Genomic DNA, 16,228 nt, shown 5'->3' with positions numbered 1-16,228 from the left:
AGCCAGGAAGGCTGGAGTTAGTGGCTTTGGGTTTTCTTTGTTTTATGAAGTAAAACAAAAAACAATAGTAAGGAGAACTTGAATTTCAGCAGATTAATATTTGGGTTGTGTGGTCAGTGGTCCTGGGAGCTGCTGCCCCTCTTGTATGTGCAGTGTGTACATGTGTGTTTGCATGGACTGCAACTAGAGGTCAGCCTCTGTCTTCCTGTCATTCTCCACCCGAGTGTTATGAGACAAGGTCTCACTGAACCTGAGACTCATTGACTGCACAGGCTGGCTAGCAAGTCTCCCAGGTTCTCTTGTTCCTGCCTCCTGGTGGTGCAGGACTACAGGCGTGTGCCACTGCCCGGCCATTTCCATGGGTATGTGGCAGCAAGTCCTTTATCCACTGAGCAATCGCTCCTAGCCATTATCAGAGCTTCTTGTGTAAGACTGGCTATACTTATCATTTGAGAAATAGGACTTCATACCTTATCCCTTGAGTTGTGGATGTGATGAATTCATTGATTCTAAGTCACTCTTAAATATCATGTAGTTTAGAATATGTATCATCCATTAATGTCAATTTTTTCTTTTTACTAATTATTTCTTTAGCTAAGTTTCAGATTTTAACTACTTGTATACATTTGTGCATTAATTTTAAATGACTGGAACAACAGTAATGAGAGCAAGCTAGAGGGGAAAGAAGTTTCTTAATAAGTTACTTAAATGCTTTTCATTATTCTGACACATCTAAGCCTTAGCAAGATAACTTACTTATCCTACAATTTTGCCAGACTTTATTACTTTGTTAGAAAATCTTTGCAGTGATGCAAGAGGCACCAGAAGTACAATGGTGGGAAAATTTTATTTCTAAGGTAGAAGATACTTGAGTCTGAGCCAGCCTTGATATTTTCTCCATTTGAAAAGTTGTTCTAGTGAAACCCATCATTTTGTATACTAACTTGAAGAATTAAGAATTTAAAGTATGTCAAATGAAAAGGAGGTTGTCCTCTGTTTTCTCCTGAAACTTTAGATGATGGTTTGTCAGCGATAAATGTATGGTTCATAATTTGATCTACACTAAATCAGGTAATAAAACATGCTTTTAAAAAGAGTTTAATGGGCCCTTAAGGGAGTAAGGGAGTGGCTCAGGGGCAAAGCACTGTCTGTCCTGTGGCAGGGCCTGGATTTGATCTCCAGGACCCCTTTAACCCTCTCCCAATAAAAATAAAAATAAAAATAAGCTAGGCTGGTAGTACAAGCCTACAGTCTCCAGACAATCAAACTTTACAGTTTGGATTGCCCTTAATTTCAGTTGCTGGTTTTAGAAAGTGATTTGTTTGTCTTTTAGGGAAAGGCGGAGGAGGAGAAGCAGGAGTTCTTCTAGATCGCCAAGAACATCAAAGACCATAAAAAGAAAGTCTTCTAGGTCTCCGTCTCCCAGGGGGTAAGTGGAGCACCTAGTAAATGTAAAGAGGGAGCGGGAAGTAAGAGTTTATTCTTCAACCTATTTTTAAAGGCAGATATATGGGTATTCTTCAGAATACACATTAATTTTTAAACCATCAGCTTCCACCTGTGTGCTCATCCACTCCGCGTCCATATAGGAACTGAGCATGGCACCCGCCCCGCTCCCTCCTCCCCCTTTGTGTAGTTACAAATGGAAGTGTATAATTGTTTCCTTGGATTAAAAAGTAGAATGAAACAGGTGGGGGTCCTGCCTTTTGCCATTCTTGACTCTAAGAAGTGAAGAAGTGTGTCTGCAGTGCTGAGGGAATCCATTCCCTTTTATGCCGCTGGGACTTTGGTTTTGTGACAGTGCTGTCTCCCTCTGCCTTCTTCCCATGCACTGTTTATGCCAGCTTTTGTCTGCTCCTTTTTATAAAATTAGGTATCTGTGTGGTCAGTGACTGCCCAGGTCTCATCGGTGTTTACACCAGGAGACCAGACTACCCCTGTGGTGATAAACTATTATGTCTGTTCATCTATTTTTGTTCTTTAAATTTATTATTATTGTGTGTATGTGTGTGGATGGGCATGGAGGGGCGTGTACGCTCTCCAGCATGTGTGTGGAGGTTAATGGCTGTCTTTTTGAAATTCGTTCTCTCCTACTTTCATGTGGGTTCCAGAAATCGAACTTCTGGTTCAGGTCACATGGTACATGCTGTTACTCTGAGCCATTTAGTCAACCCTTTCATGTATTTTGAGGTCATTTTTGTATAAGCTTAGAGGTAGGATTCCAACTTCATTAATTGGCATTTGGATTTTTAAGTTTTCTCAGCACCATTGTTGAAAATAGCCATTTTATCACTGAATGATGATCTTGATACCTACCTTGAAAGTCATTTGACCTGGTATGCAAGAGTTTATTCTAGGCTGTTCCACAGGCCTACATGTTTGTCCTGAGACAATACCATGTTTTCAGTTGTTGTTTTGTAGTCATTTTGAAATCAGAAATTGTGAGTCACTTAACCAAGTTTTTTTCTTTTACTTTTAAGAATATTTATATATTTATTTATTGTGTGTGCACCTGAATGTATGTATGTTCACAGTGTGTATACAGGAGCCTGTGGAGGTGAGGAGAAGGTGTCAGATTCCCTGCAACTGGAGGCTTTTGAGCTGCTGTGTGGCACTGGGAGGCAAACCAGAATCTTCTGGAAGTGCATTGAGTGCTCTTAACAGCTGCCCATCTCCAGCCTCCACTCTGTTCTTTTAAACATCGTCTTGGCTCTGTGGAGAGCCTAGAAGGTGTTGTACAGGTTTTAGGACATCTTTCCGTGCATCTGCTGCCGGTGTTAATGGTGTTGTAGGGATTGCATTGAGTCTGTGTGTGCTGTGGCTGGCATTCTTTCCGGCCTTCCGTCTTGCTGAGTGTGCCTTCTGTCCGAGCGTTCATTGCTGGGCTGGACTAGTTAGTTTATGGATTGGTGGTTTGTTTTTGTTACCTTTAGTTAAATTGATTGTATTTTGTTTAAAATGTTATTTTATTTGTAATTTTATGTTTGTGTGCGGGTTTGCGCATGTGAGCATAATGCCTGCAGAGGCCGGAAGAGGGCAGGGGAATTGTAGACAGTTGTGACCTGCCTGATGTGGTACTGGGAGCTGAACTTCAGTCTTCTAGGCGCTCACTGCTGAGCTCCTCTGGTCCTCGTAGTCTACTCTCTGTGACGTTCCTTTGTACCACTCCTTTGATTTTAAGCCATATATACAGACATATAGCTTTGTTTTAAGGCACTTGAGAGGGTTTTTGGTTTCTTGTTTGTTTTGCTTTGTGTTGTAAAGTTTCTTGCAAACAAATTTACAATTTTTTTGTTTTGTTTTATATATTTAGAGTTGTAGGTGTGGCTAGAAACTTTCTGACCTAGAAGTCACCCATACTTACTTCTAGTCTATAGTAATTTCATTTGACAATAGCTTGGGTCTCTGAGCCCATCTGGTTGGTCTCTGTTGTTTAGAATGGTGTGTGTGTCGTGTTTTGTCTCCTCGCCAAGTGATTAGATGGCTGTCCCCAGACTTCTTAGAAGACACCATTTTCCCCAGGGACCTGAAATAGTACCTCGTTGCAACAAGTTTTCATTTGTTTTGGGGTCTGCTTCATAGTTGTCCTCATTATTTCCATTAATCTTGGATCTCCTTTTAAAGCTGCTCATAAGAGGGAACTGCTCACATTTCCCTGTTAGAGCCATCTTGGCCGGAGCAGGAGCAGTTAGGATCTTCAAATGATACGCATGATTTCTCCTACAATCTTAGGGGTTTGCGACTTTATTTATTTGTTTATTTCTTTATTTTTCAGTAGTGCATTTCTTGTGTTGTAGGTTTGCCTTTGACTTGTTGGTTCCTGTTCCTAACGTAGCTGGGGTGGGTACGGGGTGTAATAAGTTACTAAAGTTCCAGCGTTTACTGTAGCTGTTCTCCTGCTTCTCATTCTGTTTGGTTTTCTTTGTTCTCTTTCATTCTCTGTTAAAAGTCATGTCAGTCTCAGAGATCACTCGGGTCATTCTGGTTGATGACGTCAACTACGCCATCTTACTGGTCTCCTTATTCCCTCTCAAATGTTCGTACACTAAGTTGAGTAGGTGCTTATGGAAACATACAATAGTACATGGTATATTCAAAGAATTATGAAAAGAAAAACTCTGTAGGGGTTAGGGATTCAGTGGAAGAGTTTCCATTACTAGAAAACAAAATGTCTGTTTAGGTGCAGCATTTTCCTTCATACTTTTTGCTATGTGGTTGGGCAAATCTGTGTATAAGGAGCCAACATGATTTAGGCTGACTGCAGTTGGTTTTATCTCGTCCTTCTCTCAGTACGTAAGTCTGTCTTGAGCATTTAAAGGGAGTGACTGACAGTACCAAGTTGTATCTTAAAGGAACATGTAGTGGCTGCTGCTAGAATCCCTTAACCCTGAATGAAGCCAAGGGTGGACTGGGTCAGGCTGGAGGACCTGGCTCAGTTACCTTCCAGTCAAGTTCACTAGCACGCTTATTTACATTGTGTGCTTTACATAGGATTTCTGTCCAGAGTAGAGAGAGGAGGTCTTCACATTCTGAACGATAACGCTTTCATTTTCAATATAGCCGGAATAAGAAAGAGAAAAAGAGAGAGAAAGAACGGGACCACATCAGTGACAGGAGAGAAAGAGAGCGTTCCACCTCCACAAAAAAGAGTTCTAGTGACCGAGACGGGAAGGAGAAGGTGGAGAAGACTAACACACCAGTTAAGGTAAGCCACTCAGTCAGGCCTGCGGGAGAGAGGAGCCACCAGTGCAGTTCCCCACCCCCTCCCCGTGCACTATTGCTGTCCTTACGTATGGCCTTTTGAAGAGAGGAGAACCAATGAAAACTTAAGCAGCTTCATTCCTTGTTCTGGAGAACCAGTAAATTATATTCAAGGAGAAAATTGTAGAAAATCTCTGGGGGCAAATGTATTTGATATTCTCAGCATACGTTTGAGCGAAACTGGTGAGGCTTTGTTGTCATGGGTTTTGAAGTGTATACCTAAATTGGGTTTGATGTGTAATAAATAATTGAAGCCAAATTTCCTGATACAGAATTGAGAACTAAAGTCCCTAATTAAGCTTTTTCTTGAAGTACTTGGGAATTATGCCAGTTCACTCTTTGCTGTCTTGTCATGTGTAATTCTCTTTGGGAATCAGATGCTGGAACTTTGATACTGATGGGGTTTGTTCACATCAGTGACGTCATGGCAGTATTTATTGAGCATGAATTCCGTCTTAGGCATCCTCTGTCCTCCTCTGATCCTGCCATGGCCTGAGGGCAGAATTTGGCTGCTTTTCCAGGCGTTTCTAGGGGGAGAGTGACTTGTGTTTGTACCTCACATTCACTTACCTCTTGTAGTGCATTGGGAGGCTGCCTGGCTTTTTTTTTTTTCCTTGTTTTTTTGTTTTGTTTTATTTTCCAAGGCTGATTTTGAAGAGCTAGGATTTCTGTTTACCTGTTGTATTTCGATTTCGTTACCATGAGTTGCTCATCTTTTGTGGGGACTGACACACAAAGGAGGGGGTGATGCGTGTGCTTGCGTCTTTTTTTTTTTTTCTGGAGCTGGGGACCCAGGGCCTTGGGCTTGCTAGGCAAGCGCTCTGCCTCTGAGCTAAACCCCCGAATCATAAATGTGTGCTTGATGGTTTGTGCAGGAGAAGGAACACAGTAAAGAGGCAGATTCAACTGTGAGCACCGATGCGGATGAGAAGGACGCTGCCAGGACTGAGGAGGAAAGTAAAGCACAGCACAATGGGAATTGCCAGCCCCACGAAGAGCGCCTGTGCAGCACGGCCGACGCTGTGTAGGCCGCCCGCTTTGTCTCCTCCACGGCAGGCTCGACCCAGAGCTTTCAGTTCCAAACAAGGTGTAAACGGAGAAGGAACGTTACCCATGTATGGTAGCCAAAGCTTTCCCAGCTTTGAGGTGACATTGCGGACATCTTGTACTGAGCATGGACATCATGAAATACCAGATGCTACCCAAACTGACCATCTTCTGAAGTCTCCATTTCCATGGTGGCGGCCACGCTTGTCATGTGGTGGGTGCATCAGTGTTTGCCAGAAAAGCAGAGATCCAGAGGGAAGTTCTCCACGGAGATGAGCAGTGGAGGCTCTTAAAAATAATGCTAGTTATTCAATTTTGTATTGTTTTACTTTTTTTTAAAAAAAAATTTTCAATATATACAGTTTGATGATGTGCTTGAAATTTGTGCAAATATACATACACTCTTGTAAAGTGCAAAGTATGTAAGACGTTTTAACATTTACTTCACAGGGGTTACAGTGATTGTGGTAAATCCTCACCATTGGGTTTTCTTTTGCTCACTGTTTTGGACATCAGTTTTTCTTTAAAACGGTTTTACAGGTTAACATTGCTTAAGTAAGTGATAAAAACCACTGACAATGCATGCTACTGTTCTTCAGAAGAGCAACTGTGTCGAATACTAACGACGTATTCAGTGTTTAGAATCATCGTCTGCCATAAAAAAAACATTTCTTAACTTCCTTAACATTTCCAAGCTCATGAGTAATACTGCAGCGTGTCTTGTCAGCTGGAGGCGGCAAAGATGCCCTTATCAAAAGGAAGCAGCTTTCAGAGATGGGCGATTGGAGCACAAGCTGAAGCTCTAGTGCCTTCTGCAATGTGTGCTGTACTGTTTTCTAGGGTTTTATATGTGCTAGTCATTCTTAATTCATATGGAATCTAGATGGCTGTATTCTAGTCATATCCATTGAAGTGTGCAAGTGGTGTGTCAGAAGCACTTCTTAATTCAGATAAGAAAAGGAAGCCCTGTTTACAAGATGTGTGGAAGTTCAAACAACAATGTAGTTTGGGGACCACCAGTTTTATACTGTGATGATTAAACAGGAGACCTGCTCTTACATGGCCAGAGGAAACCTATGAGTTGATTTCATTGGATGATAGCCTTAATATTACCTTGCAGTCATTTTCTCCTAATGATGCAGAAATTGTACGTAAAGGAAGGACTAGGAGCATATGGAGAGGTAACTTTGTGTTTAATGATATGCGTGCCTGAGTGTAAGAGACGAGGTCATCCGTCAGTCTGAGGCTCACCTTTTTGCAGAAGGTATGCAAGTAGTAAAACGACATCTGTGTTAATGTTTTCCCCAAAACTATACATTCTAGTTACTGCACTGTTCATCATTGCTCATTTCCAGAACAACAGAATCCTGCTTTTAATTTGCAAAGGTTATTTGAAAATCAAGTGTAATTATTTTAACAGAACCTAATACAATCAAATACTCAGTTGCCTTACCTCATGAAGTTACTTTCCCAGCTTTCAAAAGCCAAGTAGCACTTTAGTTCCTTGGTTTCAACTTGAGTCTTTTTCACATTAATAGTGTGGAATCTGTAATCTGAAGACTAGAAAGGCCCTTTCTGCAAATCATAAAGCCTGGTTCGATTATGAAGCTGCTTAATCATCTTCGGGTGTTCAGAATTAGCGTGTGTGTGTGTGTGTGTTTGCTTTTTTTTTGTCACTGTGTACATTAAACTTTTGGAAAATGCTTTACTATGTAAAGTATAGATGGCCATTTTAATCACTTAGCCACATACGGTTGGCTGGTAAACAGCTTATTCTGATACAGAAATACTTGGACACCTGTGGAGAGATTGTGAAGGAGTGTCTCACTTCAACCGCTGTCTTATTTATGAAATGTAAGTAGAATAGAGCAAATGTTGGAATCTTTGTTATTTTTTAGTACCATTTCTCTAATAAAGTTGAGTATTTTAGCGGAAAGAGTCTTCAGTTATCTCCGCTCCGGCTTTGTTTGCCATGTGGAGTGTGCCGACAAAGCCTGTGCGGCAAGCCTCTGCAGTGTGTCTGAAACAGCCCTCTCCTTTCCTCTCGGGACGGCTGGCAAGATGCTTTCGTGGTGGAAATTCACACTTAATTCCTACTGCTGATTACCTTTCATTCAGATATTTATTTTGCTCAGATAATCATTAATGTAGAAAACGGTTTTTAACTCGGAATGAGCAGGGATACAAGAGAAAGTGAAGTCAGACGCTGTGGCTTTGGCCTGGCAGGTGTGTAGGAGTGAGGCACGTGGGGAGGCAGGCACACCTGGTCTGTTTTGATTCCTTTACTGGTTTTCACCTGAGGTAGATGCTGTCAGGAGAACCGGGGTGAGACCAGAGCTGTCCCCACTGACAGCCGAGTGTGGTCGGTCTCCTCCTCTTTCTAGACAGAGGATGCTCTCTGTCACACTGTGGATAGCTTCTGTGTGCACACTGAGCAGCACAAACCTGGTGGCTTTACAGCTAAGGACCGAAGGGGGTTTAATGAACTCCCAGTGACTGTTGCTGTAGTTGCTGTTTCCATCTTAATCGAGTTAGCTAGGACTAAAGACACTATCCAGCCTGTGAGCTTCTCCATGGTTAGAACTCAGTGTCTAATATGTATTTATCTTTATGTCAGAGACTTAAATTTTGATATACTCAATTACAAATTTTAAGAAAAGTTTATAATCAAGATGGTTTATTTATTTTTTGGTCAAGAAAAAATTAAGATACTAATATTGTCATCTTTTTGTGCTTTCATTTTAAAATTCAGAAAAGATCCAACCTTTTATCTAGACCCGTCTTAACCTATGAAATTATTTAAACTGAAGGGCTGTGAGGCTCATCGTCAGACTTTAACGTATCTTCAGTTTACAGTGCATCACAGATAGAGTAGAATTCAGTTCAGTCAGTTGAGTCAGCAGCTAGAATCAGTGTTTGGGGGATGCATTGGATCACAGGGCGTCTCTGAGCCCTGGAGAAGAGGGCTTGATTGAGTGGGCTATAAACTGAGCCACGACTCTTCACTGTGTGTGCTTCCCAAGTGAAGGTTTCCTCATGTTTATTTGCTAAAAGGCACTTACTTAAGTTATTTTCAAATTCCCGTATTTAATGCTCTTCAAAGGGCTTTATTCCTACTTCTGGAAGCAGAAATCTAATAAAAATATAACAGAATGACCTTGTAAAATAAAACTCATTTCCTCCTTAGTTTGTAGGTCAGCCTTTGAATTCCTTTTGTCTTTCACTTTCTCTTAAATGATTTCACCTGAGGACCGAGTGATAACTCAAAGGCTAAAGCTGCTTACGTACGCCTTGTGGTCCATAATCAGGTTCAGTTTACATTCCAGACTAAAACATGCGTATAGCTTCTGGAATTGATTTGTTTATATCTTTCTTTCCTTCTTCCTTGCTGCTGAGGATGGAGCCCGGACTTCACACCTGACCGTGCTCTATCACTGCATTGCAGCCCAACTCAGAACACTGTATTTTAAAAGTAGGTTTTTAATCTTGCCTGATATTTAAATTTATGGGCAGCTAACATTTTAGTTTGGAGAATTGCCAGTTTGGGAGAGATGACATTTAAATTCCAGGGTCGAAATGGAGTAGTGGTCTCTCTTCTTGATGATTATTATTTTTTTTTTTTTTGACATTCCTGACTATGAAAGTTCAGATTCATCAAACTCATACCGAGAGAGTTGTAGAATTCTACAAGTAAATGGTACCCAGTAGGCAACACCTTATTGGGGAAGAGCCCAGGGAACTGACTTCCATACAAGATTAAGTATACTAGGTGGCTGTGTAGGTCGATTTTGTAGCTTGATAGAACGGTACTGTAAATCATCAGAAGGAGCGCGAATGCAAGCGTAACGACACTGCCTGGTGTGAGTCTGAGTAACTCTTACGTGGTGTTCGTGAAGAGGAACCGCTATTATGTTGCTATATTTTTAATAAAGTGAAACTCTTGAAATCCTTCCACTGTCGAGTAGTAATTTCACCCTCTGAGACATATTTGCATATTCTAGTTTGTTTCCATAACTGAAATGTGGTTTTCTCCTCCAGGCTTCAGAAGTGGCCACCCAGACAGACTTTTGTGTGTTGGGCAATTCTATCATGGGTGTTAGAGGCTTTCCATCCCAAGCCTTTTGGTGACGCTCTAAGTGGCAGCTGCTGTGAGTCCACTTTGTTCATGACATCAGCCTCCCGGAGACTTCTGTGTAGTGACTGATAGATAATTGCCACCATGTCTGAACATCAAGCGAAATGCTTTCTCTGATTTATTTTTGAGAAGTACAGTTCTCTGTAAGGTCAGTGTGTTGTCTCTTTAGGGAGGCCACTGAAGTCTGATGAAGCAGTTAGCCAAACAAGGTCCTTAAAAACAAATTAACTAAGGCTGGTGAGATAGTTCAGAGGTAAAGGCATGTGCCAAGGAGCCCAGTGACCTGGGTTTGGTCACCAGGACCTATGTGGTAGGAGAGAACTGACTGGCAAAAGTCATTCTCTAATCTTGTGTACTGTGGTGTGCAGGCAAGCAGTTGACTTAGGATTTCGTTTGACCTTGTGACTTGTCTATCCCATCTGTCATGATTGAGGCCCCTGTCTTAGCTTCCCTCTCAGATAAAGCTAGCCGATTTGATTTTCCAAAGAGTTGTGCTACATATGCTGGGCTGGAGAGGCTGCCTAGGAAGCTGGCTGATAGCCTAGAGAGGCTGCAGTATGCAGCCCTTTCACATGCCTCCATACAGGGATTCCAGGTTGGAGCAGATACTTCTGACAGTAGGTCCGTGTTTAACAATAACAGTATGTCCACTGGAGGTGGTGAGCGGGGTCAGTTACATAGGCAGGCAGGCAGCCATACCCTACCTTCCTTTCCAGAGCTCCAGCCTGCAGCTACTTGATACAAAGAACTCACTGAATATTAGTTATAATACTAGATAGTTTACTGGTGTCATAAGCTGTCCTTCCTACATTTTATGATCCTAAGTGTATGCCCTAACTCTTCAATTCACCAACACCACCATCCATTCCAGTTCTCTCTGACACGTTAATTTCTGACTTGACACTACCCTCGTTCACCTTTGCTAACTCTTGCTTCTGGTTTCCTCTGAAGGGTCCTTGTTAACTGTTTTGAGTCTTGTTTAGCCTGGCTGAATTTGAACTCCTGATCTTCTGCCTTAGCTACCTACCCAAGCGTTGTACCATCAGGCCTGACCTAACCCCCTCACCCCCGGTATCTCTACCTGCCCTTTGTTAGGATCATTGTAGATACAAGGCATACATTCCGCCAGCAGAAAGGAAATTACGATACTGGAGGGAAGTCCATTTCTGTAGACACTCGGTCTGACCCTGGCTTACATGCTGCTACTTAATTAACCTTCTTTACAGTGATCTGGCATTCTCAATTTGGTAAAAGGGCCATGCTCATCAAATTGCGGAAGTTAAAGGTGTTCCATCATCTTTAACTTTCTGAGGGAATTTGTATTGTTAGATGTAATTCCCTAGTGAAGCCCGTTTGAGTGGTGAGAGAGCGGTGTGTGTGTGTGTGTGTGTGTGTGTGTGTGTGTGTGTGTTTGTGTGCGCTATTCAATGTTAAGTAGATTTAGGTTGCTTGTGTTTGTAAATAAGCTGTTATCAGTTCTTACTAAGCTTTCAGAGTTGATTAACTTGTGTGAAATTGTTCATATTTTTTGTAAACATAAGGTCTATTGTAGTGTCTTACCATTTTTAAATGTTCTCAGATGGCTTTCATTTTCTTTTTGTAATTTTGTGTGTTATGGGTTTAGAAGTTTTGTTTTGTTTTTAATCTTTATTTTCTCCTCCTAAACGATTGATCGGAGCCCTTGACTTGAAACTTTTTTTTATACATTTTAATGTTCTGCATCCCCACAGATCCTGATGCGTTTTGTAGTCATTCAATTCAGAATACTTCATAATTCCCCTGGATTTTGTTTTTTTAATTCATGAGTTATTTATAAAAATACGTTATTTAGTGTCTAAATATTTGGAAATTTTCAAAGATCTTTTTCTCCCCCCCTTTTTAAATTTTAATTCCTTGTAGTTAGGAAAATCTGTGATTTTATTCCTTTTAATTATTCTTGTTTAATGGCCCATAGATTCCATTTGGTAAGTGTTCTTGTGCACCTGCTAAAAAGTGTAACTTTTAACTTCTGTTCTTTTATATTCTTGTTAATTTTGTTTGTTTTCTGTCAGTGAGAGGTCTTTAGTTTCATTTTTGTTTGATGTGATTTGAAGTTCTGTTATTTGCCTTGTAAATATTTAGTACTGTTAAATAATTCACATTAACTTGACCCTTATATCACTGACTTTTTATTCCTAGTAATGTTCTTTGCTTTGAAATCTTTCCCTGATACTAACAGTTTAAAAATTTTGTGCGAGGTCCTTTTGTGTTTGCGTTTGCATATTTTTACCACCATTTACTTCAGACTTTTAGCATGTTAATGTTTAAATCATTCATCTATGAGAAGCATATAGTTGGGTCTTAGCCTGGTGATGTTGGCTTCAGCGCACGCTTTAGTTGTAGCACTTGGGAGGCAGGAGGCAAGTAGATCCCTGAGTTCAAGGCCAGCCTAGTCTACAGTGAGTTCTGGAATAGCCAGGGCTATCTCAAAAAACAACAACAAAAATCTTGGCTCTTAATCTCTCTTTCTTGGAGAGTTACATCGTTCTCGTTCTGAGTTTACTAATACTCTGTGGCAGATGAAAATGTGGCTCTTTTTATTGGTGTGTAAACATCAAAGGGATGTGTGCTCAGTAGCTCCAGTGCTAAGCAAAGCACTCTTAGGCAGGAAACACACGTGGTCCGTCATGCACCAGAATGTCTTGGAGTGGCACGTGCTTATAGTTTTTGTTTGTTTTGACTTTTACTGTTTGTTTGCAGTACTAGGGATTGATCATTGAACCCTGTGCATGCTGGGTAAGCATTGTACCACAGAACTACGTCCTGAGCCCATGATTATAGTTTCCTATTTGCTATTAATCTCATCTAATGTATCTTAAAGCTAAAGACTGAGAGCTCAGATGCTGTGTTTGTGCAACTCCAACTCAATTTTCTGTTTCCTTTATCTCTTACAGGCTTAAATGTAAAATGCAGTAACATATAATTTATAAGAATTTTTGTATCTTGTGGATATTCTCGAGGTTCCCCCCAACACCCTAAGTTTCCTCAGGGACTTCCTTTCGAAACTTGGTTTTGAAAGTTTTGTTAGGGATGCCCTGGTCAGCCTTTTCTCTAGGGCTCATTTTATTCCACCATTGGAGTGATAGCTCTTCCAAGCCCCTGGTGTGCAGGGAATTGTCTTTCCTTCCCAACGCCCCTGCTCCCACGAGTACAGTTACCAGCCCTGTTTCACTCTGGGGAGACTGTGATCGCTCAAAGGGTTTTTGTTTGGGACTTGGTTGGGGCTGGGCGTTACAGCAGGTGTGCGTTCATACTGAAGTTCATGTGTACAGGTTGTTGTGTGTGTGGAGCTCAGAGGTTAACCCGAGACTAACTCAGAGAATGAGTGAGAATGGTCTCTCACTGATTCAGCTAGGTGACTGGCCAGAGAGCCCTAGGGATTCCATGGGCACTGGGGCTTCTTGGTCTCAGGGCCTCCCTGATGCTTGTACTGCACACTTACTAACTATGCATTCTCCCCTGTGGGCCTTGGCTAGTGTCTTGGCTGTGTTCAGCTGACAGGGTGGTGGGCCCTGTGGTGGTGTGCAGATCATCAGAGCTGTTCTGTGCGGTTCTTCCTCCACATTCTGTTCTGTAATCTCTGGCCACCTTGACCTTTGTGGTTCCTAGCTTCATCTCTTCTATGCAGACCGCTAGGTTGGGCCTGGGTTACCCTCCCTTGACTTTAGCTGTAACCTTTCTACAGTAATCTAAGGCAGGCAGTGCCCACTTTGTTTCTTGATAACAGGCTCACTGACCTGCAATGCTTGGTGTTCACTTTCTGATTGTCTTCTACCTACCTACCTACCTACCTATACCTATCTACTACCTACCTACCTATCTACTACCTACCTACCTAACACCTACCTACTACCTACCTACCTATACCTATCTCCTACCTACCTACCTACCTACCTACCTACCTACCTATACCTATCTACTACCTACCTACCTATCTGCCATGTCACAATTGTACATATGTTGGACATATATTTTTTTCTATAACAAATATAATGCTAAATCATTCTTGTTACTCTATTTTAACCATAAGTAGAAATCTGCTGTCCTAAGTTTTAGTCTATAGTTTTAGGCTGTATGCTGTGTGTGCATACATGCATATGCTTGTGTATGGTTATATTATGTGTGGTGTGCAACTGTGCTCGTGTATGCCTTTTCAGGAGAATGCACTGTCCAGAGCAAGATGGCAGGTATCTTCCTCTTGCTGTCAGTCTTACTGTCTCCAAGACTAGGTCTCTGGCTGAACCAGAAGCTCACTGCTTCAGCTAAATTAGGGGACCAATGAACTCTCTGGATCTACCCCTCAGATCTGCTCCTCAATGCCGGGGTTGGTTACAGGCACATTCAGCCATTCTGCCTTTTTATGTGGGTAATGAAGATTTGAATTCCTGTCCTCATTGTTCTCTGAGCCAATATGCATGCGTGTGTGCATAGTTTTGTTTTGTTTTTTTTTTTTTCTTTATCAAAGAATTACTGTAAGGGTCCATGATTCACTGAAGAACGGTGCCCTGGACTCTGTGCAAAAGCCAAGAGCATTTTATTCTGCAGAAGTCCAGCATGCTGGGGTCTAACATCTTCCAAGATGAGGGTACCCCAAAGAGCTCACAGGCCTAATTTAAGGCACATTGTGGGAATTCCTGGGAGGGGTAGGTGACCTCTATCTTAATCTGCTAGCTTTATCTCTAGCGACAATCCAGAACAATTGCTTGGGGGAAGAGGGGGACCTGGAAACTGCTGTTCACCCATTATCCTTGCTAGGTGGCGGGGTGGCTTCTGAGGCCTGGACTTGCCCAGGTTTGGAAACAGATTTAGGCCTAGAGCCAGCCTAGCCTGTCTCATTCTACCAATAAAAGGTGGGGGGGGGGGAGGTATGGAGGTGTATTTGTGATTCCAGCACTCAGGAAGTTAAAGCAGAAGATTGCTGAGATCAAGGCCATCTTATATATAGCAGAAGAGGGCCAGTCAGTGCTTCATGGCACAACCCTGTCTAAAAACCACAGCAACAAAATGGACTGTGCAAACCTATTTCCAGACTCCCTTGGGAAGGATCAGAAGATAGGCTTGGACTTCAGAGGCATCACAGTGAATCCTCCCTAGGTCTTAAGAAAAGACCTAGGATTGATGCCTCAGCCCAGCCTCTAGTAACTCTTGCCTTTGCTTCATGAAGAAGCTGGATTTATAAGGAGTGGTTTTTGGGGCAGTTCACAAAAACTCACATTCTAAAAGATTCAGGGAATGGGCTCAACCAAAGGTTGATCTCAATGTGGGGAACTTGGATTGCATATGGCTCAGGAGCATACGGAAGTAAGCACTCCATACAGGTATGAAACTGCAGATGTCGCACAGAGATTAAATGGATGATGGAACAAACCGTGGAGCTAACTGCTCAAGCTGAACAGTCTAAACTCCAACTTGTAGGAATATTAGATCCTAACCCTGCCTTAGACCAGTTAGTTCCCAGATAAAACACACACAACTGTTGTATTTATAATAAACTTTAAATAGTACAGAAGCTGGGCAGCTGTCTATACTGTAAGAATCTACTTTCCTATGGATAACCCTGAGTTATTACTATGTTTCATCTGGGCTGTTTCTAACTCCAACTGGCCAGCCCTCAGGACCACTTTCTCTTGACTCCTAACTGGTGGTGGCTTCTCTTTTCTGGTCCTGCACCCACTTCTCCCTCGTCTCTCTTTGACCCCCTAAGCCCGGGAAACCTAAACCACACCTAGTGTCTCTTCCGCTCAGCTATTGGCTGGTGGCATCTTTACCAATCAGAAATAACTTGAGGCAAAGGTGTACAGTGTAGGTATGGACTCTCTGGTCTCTGGGACAACCAGTTCTTGGGGGCCTGCACTTAACCATTACAGTAGATAGGAAAAGGCCAAACAACACCAGCTAGCGTGATGAATAGTTCTATGATAAAGTATTGTCAGTTCCCAGTAGATGTGGTGTGTGTGTGTGTGTGTGTGTGTGTGTGTGTGTGTGTGTGTGTGTGTGTGATGTAGTAAGGGGTGTCATTGCACCAGTTCACACAAGTGGAATTCAAAGGCAGATGCTAAATGTCCGTTCTCCATCTTATTCCCTTGAGACAAGGTCTCTCTCTAACAGCCTCAGCTATCTTATTGCCTCCACCTGCCCCACCGGGCTGGTGTGGTAGGGACTCTGTGGTGCTGAGGGTTTGAACTCAGGTCCTCATACTTGTGTACCAATTGCTCCTATTCTCTTAGCTATCTCTCCAGTGCAGTG

The 16,228-nt window shown here is 42.1% G+C and overlaps 1 protein-coding gene across 5 annotated transcripts in view; it reads left to right on the top strand.

Moving 5' to 3' along the window:
* Nucleotides 1-9,762, top strand: part of Srek1 (splicing regulatory glutamic acid and lysine rich protein 1) — a 35,567-nt gene extending 25,805 nt beyond the window's left edge. For 3 of the 5 annotated variants that reach the window (XM_039102993.2, XM_063282421.1, XM_039102994.2), the window contains 3 exons: nt 1,334-1,429; nt 4,561-4,705; nt 5,637-7,744. In XM_039102993.2, the coding sequence (XP_038958921.1) occupies nt 1,334-1,429; nt 4,561-4,705; nt 5,637-5,789 (394 nt within the window). In that variant the 3' untranslated portion in view covers nt 5,790-7,744. Of the gene's footprint in view, nt 1-1,333; nt 1,430-4,560; nt 4,706-5,636 lie in introns of all 5 variants that reach the window. The other 2 variants (NM_001412515.1, NM_020092.2) reach the window with 1 other exon arrangement.
* Nucleotides 9,763-16,228: the final 6,466 nt, after the last annotated feature.

The sequence above is a fragment of the Rattus norvegicus genome, chromosome 2, assembly GCF_036323735.1.
Source record: "Rattus norvegicus strain BN/NHsdMcwi chromosome 2, GRCr8, whole genome shotgun sequence".
Lineage (NCBI taxonomy): Eukaryota > Metazoa > Chordata > Mammalia > Rodentia > Muridae > Rattus > Rattus norvegicus.
The sequence above is the reverse complement of the archived record's forward strand: the minus strand, read 5'-3'. Positions and strand labels throughout refer to the sequence as shown.